The 12298-nt window shown below is 36.8% G+C and overlaps 1 protein-coding gene across 1 annotated transcript in view; it reads right to left on the reverse strand.

The window, feature by feature from the left end:
• The window catches only part of csmd1 (CUB and Sushi multiple domains 1), a 416037-nt gene that overhangs the window by 298224 nt on the left and 105515 nt on the right, over positions 1 to 12298 (reverse strand). The window contains exon 2 of the mRNA XM_023953530.1: positions 4587 to 4803. Within this exon, the coding sequence (XP_023809298.1) occupies positions 4587 to 4803 (217 nt within the window). The remainder of the gene's footprint in view (positions 1 to 4586; positions 4804 to 12298) is intronic.

The following is a 12298-nucleotide window of genomic DNA, read 5'->3' on the forward strand; positions in this document are numbered from 1 at the left end:
ATAAAAGTCTAAAGTAAAAATGCATTAAAGTACATTCTGTTAAATTTGAGAGAAAATTAATTTTAAGTAGTTAAAAAATTAAAGAGAGGAAAAGGAAAGTTTAAGTCTGTAGTGGGCGTGGTGTTAATTAAGGACCCAGCTGTGCGCACCGGAGCCGTTTTGGATGAAGTGCATGCGTAGCGCCAGATCAGGCAGGGCTCGAGAGCGATCAGAAAACTCGCGATCCATCTCAAAAAACTAGTCCAAAAAAAAACCTGGTTAAAGGCATCAAAACCACGGAGGCTGCCGGTAAGATTCGGTCGTAGTGCGGGGCATAGTTGGTGTGATCCGCTGTGCGTTAGGCACCGGCTGCGCGTTTCCGCGTCAGCGGCCACGTCATTAAATGTTTGTTTAGTCCATTGAATGTCATTTATACAAGCACTGTTATTTATGAAATGTATCTATTGCTGTATTTCAATGAATTCACGTAATGAAGTAATGAAGTTAACTTTTTAACAAATTACTTGTGCAAATTGAATTAATTATGGAGTCATGAATTTAACTGTTGATTCATGTTAAATATTTATTGTTGTATTTATTGTCGTAAATTGATAAAATATTATGTCTTGTTTAGGTTTTTCACCATACATTCATGCACATACAACCAGTACCTCGCCATTACTGTTGAAACCTCTCAGGAAATTGAATAAAACAGAACAAAAGGAAAAGTGTGTCTGGATGGTGTGTGAAGTCCTGCACATAAAACTCTGTGGATGCTTTCCCCCTTTCAAGTGGGGCATAATAACTTGACAGGCATTAAACTTTGCTTTAAAGATAGATTGTATTATGTTGTGCTTTTTTTTTTACTTTTTCAATTAAATTCTGGTAAAAACTGCATAATTGTGATTTTTTTTTTGTCATATAAACTGTTTTTTTAGGTTAAAAAAATCACTGCATTAAAAAAGTTGAAATATGCAAATAAAATAATCACAAATATTGCACATTTTATTCACATTAGGTGATTAAAATATAAAATCATATGGATAAACAAATTTAATTGGTGATAAGAATAGACTATAAAATACACAAACCAAATGAACTTAAAGCTCTTTTAAAAGTAAAAGAATATTCTCTTTTGTCTTTAAAACAAACTATATGATTTGAAGGTATATGAAAAATTACAGAATGCTTACTGTGGATGTCTGATTGGATGTTTACATTCTGTGGGTGTATTCTAAAGTTGGCTGCATGAATGCAGGTTTAATGAGCTATCAAAGGATAGGTGTCGCTGTGAAGAATGGATGGAAATGTATTCTGGATCTGTGCTGTAATAAAATTTCAATTTATCTGCAACTTGGAATGGAGTGCAAATCCTTCTTTTACAGCTTTCGTACAGAGAAAGACAGTTTAGTTTGTGGAGTGCATCGGCCAGGTCATTCTGGCATCATAGACCTCAGTAGTTTCAAGTGTTAGATAGATACTAACAAAATATAAAATGTTAGGTTTACTGCCTCAGTGACATTAAAGTCAAAATACATTTAGGATTTACAAAACCCCTTTTTCAGATTCAGGATCAAGGGTCATCATTTTAAATCAGCTCTTCTGTGGGGACTGTAAAATGTTGCAAACAAACTAAGTTGAAATCATAAAAGCTTAAAGAGAAAAAGTTATTCACAGTTTGAACTTAAAAAAACTTTCAAAGACAAGCTAATGCTTCACCTACTATGACTCACACCAAAGAGACCCAAAGGGCACAAAAGAAGACTGATCACTCAGTTCTACTCAGCACAATGTTGCCAGTTCCCAGCAGTGTCTTCAAAAATGTGCTAAACATCAACAGAAGGGCTGTGCTGTGAAGAGAGTGATCCCACACACCTCTCACTCGATCTAAATAAAAGTGGGAATGGGTTCAGCAGTAGCTTACTGCACTTAAGACTAGAGCCTTCTGAAACTATGTAATGTGCTACTCCTCCACTGATCTTTTACATTGAGGACTTTCAGGGGATGCCGCATTTGAAACACTCTTGGCACAGTCCAGTTGCTTTCCAATAATGTGAGGGCCAAATAACTCCTGGACCAATTACGATAAAGGATCGAGCCACTAGCCTGGCAAAAGGTTGCAGAAGACACCTCTCATCAGTTCACTTGCCAAAACAGTTTTTCATGGTGCTGTATCTTAAATCAGCAATAGATTGGTGGGTACATAATACGTTTTTCCAGACTGTGGATGGTGTCTTCTGCAGGCACTTAAAAATGGAAGTGGAAATCAACTCACTGATCCTAAACAAAATGTGTGTCAGTCAATGCATGTTCTCTGTGAAGTAAAACATGGTATGTAATTTAAGAAATGCATAATCAGTTAGGTTCAGTGTGTGCTGTGGTCATTTTCTTTTCCGATTTATCACTCTTTCAGGAAAAAGGACCTGAATATGACCTGTTTTACAAATCAGATTAACATTTCCAGCAAGCCTCCGCACAAACCCACTGCTCTGTGGATTGCATTGTCATCCTATCCACTTAAAAAGCAACACATCTGAAATATGTATTTTCAAAGAAAACCCTTACTGTACCATCAACCTTTAAGACAACTTGATTCACTCCCAGCTCATCCCTCCCACACAGGAACAGAGCAGTATGAATAAGCATCCCACATTTTGCCAGCTTTGTAGATGTTATTTTTTCTTCAACAATATTACGTTTCCACCACTTACTAAGCAAAGATGCTGCAATTCATCAATAACTTGATTATTTCTGTACTTTTGGTTCAATATTAAATATACAGTATATATATTTGATATAAAATTGATTACAGCTGGTATATTTTCTATCTTGTTAGCTTTTCTGCCATATTTTTTCATTTTGCTTATTTTCTGGAGTATAAACCAACCACAGCAGTAATGATTTTTATGTAATCTACTGTTGTACTCTGCTGAACTTTTCTTTGAAAGATCAAAGCAATTAAGAGAAGTCACAGAAGCACCTTTTTGTTAGATGTAAGACTACATGTTTCACACTTGCAAATTGAAAAAAACATATCCTGTTACTCCATCAGTGTTCGAGCTGAGGCCAGCTTCCACCAAAAAAAGAAATAAAAAAAGAATCAGAACAAAATGTCTTTCAAAGTTGAATCAATTAAAAGAATATCTCCATGGTACCCCACAACAGGGAAAATGTTAAAGATTAGAGTAAATCACAGTAACTAGCATAGTTGGATACTAAAAGAACTCTTTCCGTCTTTATGAAGAGAAGATCCCAGGGCTTTGGAAGTTGTTTCACTTCACTCCAAACCCATCTCACTCACTGACCCTAAATACAACACACCGGTTGTCTTTCAAATTAGCAGTTATAGAGACACCGTTACTGTCATAAACAGGAAGACATATTAAACATTAAAGATCCACTCCAATGAAAAAAAATGTTTACAGACCCTGTTTGAGCACTTGATACGCTAGTGCCCGTAGGATACCCACACAAACTACGCTCAGATTGTCTAATATTCTGATTTATAACAGTCAGGCAACAAGCAAGAGGCACACAATGAGCATTCAAATAGTGCGTACTTATAAATGGAACAGCATTCACGGCCCCTTTGCGCAGTGCGCAAGATTGGGGGTGTTGAAAAGAGAAAAATTCTATAGTGCACCTCACCTACTTCACCCTTACTTACCCTTTTGTTTAAGTGTTTGCTACGACCTGTCATCCGCAGCATACTTGTAAAAACAAAATGAACCATTCCCCTCTATGGGCTCACTTATTGTTCTAGGATCTTAAAAATGCCGGGTTTGTCAATGCTTCACCCACAGACAGCCCGTATTCACCTGTAAGGCATGTTTTGACCAGGGTATTAAAAATGAAATAAATGGATTTTGGTAAAACTTCATTTTGAGTTCGGAACAAGACTTTTGATCAATGTAAATGAGACTGACAAATGGTACTTACTAGCTCAACCAACCATCTGCTAAGACTGAATGCATGTGGTGGTGGTAGTGTGTGTGTGTGCATGTGTGTGTGTGTGTGGGGGGGGGGCTGGAGCTCACTGGAGTTGAGCAGCCTGTCTGCCATTTGGTTGTTCAGGGGTTCAACTTCCAGGCTAGTCAATCATTGTTGTCCGTGGCCAAGACCTCATTGTTGTCTGAATTTGTAAACACATGTAAGTAGCTTTGGACAAAGGAAGATGTGAAAAGCTACGTAGCAAATCTATAAATGTTGTTCAAAGTAAATGGGGAAAATATGGTCAAATTGTCACCTCATTGCTCACAATATCGTCAAAAGGTTGTAGTTGTCCATGAAACCTATCAAAAATATTGTAGCCAACTGTAATATTCTATTTAAAAAAAGCATTACTTTTCAATCCTGGACTGCAGTGCTGGTGATTTTAACAGGAAATGCTTTACATACCCTCTTAGCCTGACTTACACATGTCTAGTGGTAGAAGCAGGGACATTGTTGTTTGGGGAAAAGCTTCTATGGAACTTCCTTTATAAATGGAAGAAGTTTAGTGGGACCTCAGCTTTGAGTCAGAGGACTTGAAGGGGGAAGGTTGAGAATAAAGATGCAGACAGAGAAGGAAGCAAGACCAAACTGGAGATGAATAAATCATGTCAAACCTCATTTTTAAGTTGCCAGGCGACGGCTGCCCATCATAAACTGATACTATATCGAAATCTTCCTCCAATGCCAAGGTAATGAAGGTTAGCTGGATTCGATTCCTCTCCCCTGTTATTATCAGCCATGTGCAGTTGGCATAGTTGGGATAGCCATGGGGAAAACCAGGAGATTCTATGGTACCGTTGAGGCCTTGGACTACACCCCCACAGGAATCAGCTGAAAGAGAGAGATGAGACAAAAACATGAGAATATTCAAAGTGGAAAAAATGCTTTTGAATATTTGTGCAGTTCTATATAGATGACAGCAGGCACTAAACAACACATTCAAGTACAACTTCAAGGTCAGTCATACAACTCAACCCTTTTAAACATCCCCTCAAAATGTAAGGGCTAAACAAAAATTACATTTACATGGTAAACAAAGCAAAGTGGAGAACCAAGCTCGTGCTTCATTTTTTCTTACATTAAAATAATGAAACACATAAAAACATCCTTTGATGCCAAAGCACACGCCATTTACTTTTTTTAAAAAACAGCTTGAACATGACAACATATGGCATCTGCTGAGATTCCAGCTTCTGTTAGATCATTCTTACATCATCAGTGGTACAGTCTACATATCTTCAACCAGAAATAACTTATGATGACATCTGTGCACTCATGCAGACTCAAGCATGCACACATACGTTTTAACAGAACGGACTCTATGAAGAGGTTATTGGGCCAATGAAAACCCCTGATGTCCAACATTTGAATAACAAAAAAAAGAAGATTCAGTGTTGGACTGTCAGACTTTGGTCATTTTTAATTTTTAAGTAATCAATAGATAATAAATAAGTTGTTCAGATAATAGAGGACTGTGTTTCTGAGTTCTGTGGTAAAAATACAAACTCAAATTACCCTTTGTTAATTTATTTCCTTTTTTCTAATTCCAATTCATATTTTAACTAAATGTTTATTTGCCGTTTTTTGTTGCTTTTCTGCTCTTTTTTTAAATTTGCTTTTCACTAGGAACCCTGTAATTTTACCTGGTGAAAGCTGAGTTAAAACAGAATAAAGCAGGAAAATGATATGGATGAATGAATGGTTGGGTGCTACCAGGGTCTTGAATAGTTCAGAAAGCAAGTTTTGGCATCTCTACAGTTTTTCTGATTATTTCTCGGAACCCTAAGATAGGAATTTTCCCTCCTGAAAAGATTAAATAATAATAGTTGTCTGAAATGTTTTCCTCTTATGCATTCTTTTTTCGACTGTAGAAGGATGGGATCCAGATTGGTTAGAAATGCTGTTATTACCTTGCAGGGAAGAAAGAATTGCTTCTCCGAGATCACCACTGCGTGTTTTGTCTTTGGCATTGTGTCAGCACACACCTGACTGCCCCAGAACAGTGGTAGGTATTGAATTTTTCTAAGGAGCCACCTGAGAAAATATAACTGTTGTGGAGGTCCAGATCAATAGTCTGAGAAGAGTTCAGCTACATGTCAACAATATCACCTTACACTAAACATTAAACAGTGTGACTTTGATAAAGAGAAACAGGTATAACTTATAACTTCAAATAGACACATGCTTAAATTGAAATCATAAATAAATATTAAAAAGCAAAGGTGAAAAACTGTTCCTGACTCCAGCTTTTTAATGTATCTATTTATTTTTTTTATTTAGTTTACCATTGTAAAGTAACAAATTGCTCAGATTTGATTGGGTAAATCTATTTCGTGCCAAGGTTTTCTAAGTAACATTGCACCAATGAGATGGTTCCCAACAAAAACAAATTGAAAGGTACTTTTCACAAATTACTAATTTAAAGCATTACCTAGTTTTTCTTTTTTTAAAGTATTTACAAAATCCAACATTGTGTTAAGCTCACAAGCAGTGAACATAATAGTAATAATAAAAATAAATGTGATCAGATACAACAAAGTGCACCAGGGGAGGAGAAAAGAAATATTCAAATATTTCGTATTTCAAAGTATTTGATTATCTTCTTAAAACTTTTTCAGAAGTATTTCTGTAAACATGATCAGCTAATCTGTGTTTTTCCAGGGTTGGCTTCTGAGTGAGAGTGTAGTTTCTTGGGCTAAAACAAAACCCTAACTTGACGGATGTGCTAATGTGCAAGTTTGGTAGGTTAGTAGTTCTTTTTGTAATAAAGTCACATCAACAGCAAATGCATGTCTGCCATTGAGCCTACATCTGACAACTCTGGGAACTTCTTGCCTTTCCACTCACAAAACATGTATCTCTGCTCTCAGGCCCCATTATCTTTTAAGCACTTTGCCCATGCTGAGCAACTGACAGCTGTGTGGTAATGGATTTAACTGTGTTCAGTCAAACTGTCATTGGAAAGTGCTAAAACTATCTTTGAATTCATAATCTACTGGCAGGACAGCATGGGTATGCCCAAAACGATACCCATGATTGTTATGATGAAAACAGAAATAGAGGTATTTTAGAGACATTACCCACTTTTTGTGTTCAAAATAATTGTTTTAGTTGTCACAATCATAAAACAGTTTTCCCCATTTTTATCCCTTACATTTGGGCAGTATTGTAATTGTTTATGGCACATCAAAATCATACTAAAAGGGTATGATTGACACCTAAATAAGAATGTCTCAACAAATACTGTGCTTTGACATTAAATAACAATTACATATATATATATATATATATATATATATATATATATATATATATATATATATATATATATATATCAGTGACGTGCAGTCAGGAGAGGCAGGGGAGGCTGTGCCTCACCTGTCATTATGGGAAGAAAAGAGAAAAAATAAATTCAATTATTATATTTAATCAGTAATTTGTGCTTTGCCGTCATTTTCCATTTAAATGTACCATTTTTGGGTGTTTTTTCTTTTTAAAATCGCTGAATTTCCGCATTTGCCGTTCAGATACTAAGAAGTGACGTGCGATGAGGCACCAGCCCGCTGAGCCTCACCTTGGATTGCGCAATACCTATGCAGTCAGACGGTACTGCTGTCTCTCTGTACGTCGGTTCAATCACTTGTACTATATGAGCTGAGTTTACATAATGTAGCAGATGTATACGGTGTACAGTGTTTGTTTTTATAAATAACTGTATGTGAGGGACGTGTTTCTTGTGCTGAGTGCTAAACCCCGTCAAAAAAGCCGCTGGGTGAGGCCAGCAGTTCTCGTGCCTCATGTTAGGGGGCGCCGGTGAGCCCTGAACTAATGAAGCTGAAAAATAATAGAATAAATGATAGCAAGCGGCAAGTCATTTTTTTCAGAAGGAGCGGCGTATGGACTTTATTTACAAGTAAAGGTAAGACGATAATAAGGTTTGTGCTTTTTTCTATGCTGCAGTTTGTATATGAAAAAACATGTTGAAATGATATTTTAAACAAAACACGTTAACTGCTGTCGATCAAATGGTGAATAAGTTACTCAGTATGGTTCACATGTTTGTAAATCTGACTGATGACGTCAGTGCCTCACCAGCCATTAACCTCACCGCACGTCACTGATATATATATATATATATATATATATATATAAAATATACATACACACCATGTATCTATATAAACACAACGTGGCTTAACGTCTACTCATGTTGAGTGTGTTTTTGCAGTCACATGTAAGAAGCTGTATATCAATGTTAACAGAAGCTGACTTTAGATAAAATATCTTAACCAACGTGTGCACCACAAGCTCCCACAAAGATTAAACAAAGTACCTTCCGATAGCCCTCTACAGGACATGAATTCAACACTTTGCACAATTTCTACTTTAACTATGACTGAGACCGAAGAGCTAATGTAAAGCAAGTGATCCTTGAGATTATTGGCTCTGAGAAAAATGGCATGTCCTTTATAGCACCTTTCTACCTTGATTAAGGCCCAAAGTGCTTCACAGCCACAAGTCTCATTCATCCATGCACACAAACACAAGGTGGGCAAGGTGGGAAAAGGTCGACCACTGCTTCACAGCCACAGCCACCACTACCTCATATAAGAAGTTGTTCTGTGAAAAAAAACTCACATAAAAAGCAGTGTCCTCCGTGGAAGCAGAGTCTGGATACAAAGCCCAAAGTGGCATGCAGCAGCTGCCAGTTATTGAAACAGCAGAAAAGAATGATGATGAAAGGGATTTCCAAGAAGTACAACCAACTGTCCGTACCCAAGGCACTGGAGATTGTCAAGTAAAATCCTACACCCTTAGTTACCTGCCAGAAGGATAAACTGGATGTTTGCTACTAAACCAAAGGTGTACTCTCAATGGCACCGTATCATGGGGACGGACTCACCAAATGCTGAAGAGGAGCAGCATTTCAGACAAAGACACATCAAATAACAACAATGCCCACTGGCTTGTAGATCTAAGACCAGAACATAAAGACCAACAGAACTAAATCCTATTCCATGGTAGTGGCAGGCAGGAAATAATCTCAGATATAAAGAACTACAGACTACCAGGCCTTGGTACAATCCATACTGACTGGCTATGGAATCTGATAGCACGACATGAGCGGCTGGCAACACAACTGAAAAGCTACTTGTGGATGGGACCCACCATGAATGCTCTGAATGTGACTAAGAAAGGGATTGAAAGAAAACACCAGAGAATCAAAGCACAGATACTGGTGGATAAAATAGTTGCCCAAGACTGCAAGACCAGATGCAACAATCTGTGCACTGCGTGTATTGAAAACAATGAACGCTGCAACTGCATTACTCACATGTGGATCCTTAAAAACTTAAAACTGTACAAACTCAACAGGAAACTGTGTGCCTTAACAATGAACTCAACTGGCATGCCAAAAACAGACCAAACCAATTATGCCGGTCAACATCAAGAGCAGCATCTATCAAGGAAATGCTTTGTCCCCACTGCTGTTCAACAAAGGCCTGAACCTCCTGAGTCAGATCATCTTCAGGAGTAGTGACAGACATTGACTACAATATGGAACAACCATCAGCCACCTACTGTACATGCACGACATCAAACTGTAGGAAAGAACGACACTTCCACTCTCTGACCCAGCACCTTGAGACTGTACACTACGTGGAAAGAGGTAGGTCGGAAACCAGACAGTTACTATCCAAACTAAAACAACAAAGATCCAGCGAAATATCAGATGGAATGCTTAGTAAAAACTTTATATATCTATATTTATATTTAGATGTATAGGATCATTTAAAAAAAAATATCCTTACACTAACAACTGAAAATTAAATTATTGTTTTGTCAATAGCAACATAAAAAGAAAAACATATCCTAACCAATAGTTTGGTTCATATGCAGCAAACTCAGAGGTGTCAGAGCAAACAAGGGGCAGAAAGCAAAGATCCACCCTGTTTGAAAACCCAGGCTTTTTAACAGAGATGAGAAAGCATTTACCTTTACAAACTGCCAAAAAAGAATGGCAATTGTTCAATATTCCTGAGGGATCACACCTATTTGCCAAGAACAAAAGCCTATGAACCCATGCCAGGCAAAGGGTGGACTGTGGAAATATCCTAGGCATCAAAGTTTCGGCTAGGTCCGTTTTGCTTCTCATAGTACAAAACTCAAATTCATTCAATATTCTATCCTTTGTACACAAAAGATGCTGTTCATGCTACAGTTTTTTTTCGATTCTCTGTAATTCAACCCTTCTGAATTTCATTTCCCGTCTCTTATATTTAATCCAACTTTATTTCTATTCCTTCCTTTTCGTGTTCTTTGTTTGTTTGTTTTGTCTTATAAGGAGCACAAAGCATTTTGCTAATTAATGGACAGAAACTTATTTGTATGTGAGTTTGGTCAGCGGTAATTACATCTTATGTAAAGATGCAATCAATCAATTGACCTCGGATCTCAGATAGCACACAAACAAACTAACAAAGGTCTTTGATGCACTCCTGAGATTACCATCACAACCCACTCAAGAAGATGCAACACAATTTGCTTATTAGGTATACCTGTGAAACCAAACACAATCATAAAAAATAATGAAACTTAGAGCTTATCAAAGGGTGTTGATTTCATATTTAGAGATCATGAGTGCTTTAATTCTCTGCATTTCTTTGTTGTTCTTTTTTTCCCTGATGAAAATTGGAAAAACTTGCTCAAAGTAAAAAAAAAAACAGATGCTCTACTTTGTCTGAAGTAACACAAAGCCTATAAAATCAGGTAAATATCTACAAACAAGCTCTAGCAGACAAGCTGGCAGTGACACAGAAACACACATTCATGCGTGGTTTCACTTGCTCATACGAAACTTCAAACCATCTGGAGTGTCCCGATTAATTTCAGATTCCTCTCCTTTCTCTTTCCAACCTAATTCACCTCTCCCCCTCAGCCAAATTTGTGACTGTCTCTCATTCTGTCTTCATTTGTTTCTCTTTATGTCTGTCATCTATTTCCCAGTCTGATCCCCCTCTGTCTCTTCTTGAACAGATGGGACACTTGCATCAACCCCATATTGTATGTTGTATTGTATGTTCTTATTGTCCTCTGCTTGGCCTTATATTGTTAAGTTTTTTTTTTTTCTGTGTGTGTGTGTGTGGAGGTGTGTGTACGTTTTAACATTTTCTGATATGTCACTATATGCATGATTTACCAAAGAAACAATGAAGGCAGCCAAGATAACCCACTATTTAACATCTACAAGTAAAATCTTACTATTAGTTGACATGCACTGAATTAAAAAACGAACACCTAAGTGTTCTTGATATTTTGTATTTTCATAATTTATTTTTCAAAATGATGGTTTGGATAAAATTGTATTGTAATCCACACAAACTGTTCAGACATTCTATTTAAGATCAAGAAGAGAAACATTATTTGCATAGAAAAAAATCTTCCCTTTGCTGACAAGATATTGTTGCTCAGGGCAAACTATTGGTCTGTCTGGTTAGCTAAATACTGCACTTTTCTAGAGGGATCTTAAAATAAAGCTGATCGGATTTAATGGGAAAGAAAAGTCTCACGGAGGATTAAAAAATATATAAATGTCAAACACCCACTGACTGAAGTATATAGCACTCAGCTGCAGGGACACAAAAACCTGACTTTAACTGTGTCTCCAATAAAATCGATGTGTTGTAGAATAAATTATGAGGTAAAGAATTCAAAATAAAAAGGTAAGTACAATTTCATAGTGACATCAACTCCAAAATTGTATCAATGTACAGCAGCAGTAAAAAAAAAAAAAGTCAACAATGTATCTTGCACTGCCCACAATGCTCTTCTGATTAGTATCAATGCTTATGGACTGTTGGTCACGTAAAATCAATTTGCCTGCCTAATTTTGCCAAATTTCTGCTTTATTTGTTATCTGACATGCAAAATGCTTTTTATTTGGACCTGCAGTCCTTTCTAACAGTTATTTTAGCTGCCATCAAACTGAGGAAGAGGAAGTTTATCTAAGCTATCCTTAAAAAAAGGATATTAGGACTATCAGAAAGAAAATTAGCAATATTTTTAATATATATATAAGCCAACTCATGACAGGGAATCGACCCATTTATCTATGTTGTTGCTGTGTTGGTCACCGATTTTTGCCAGCGGATTTGTTTAGAAAAGGCATACAAGCGTTAGACTTGTATTAGCCTACGAACTTAACTGATGCCAGGGTAAAAGTTAAAACATGTTCACATTTTTTTTTTTTTTTTTTAAAAAGCAGGAACAAGTATGTAATATTTAACTTTAACTTACATTTTTTTGTTATTCGAGAGGTGGGAAA

The sequence above is a fragment of the Oryzias latipes genome, chromosome 3, assembly GCF_002234675.1.
Source record: "Oryzias latipes chromosome 3, ASM223467v1".
Lineage (NCBI taxonomy): Eukaryota > Metazoa > Chordata > Actinopteri > Beloniformes > Adrianichthyidae > Oryzias > Oryzias latipes.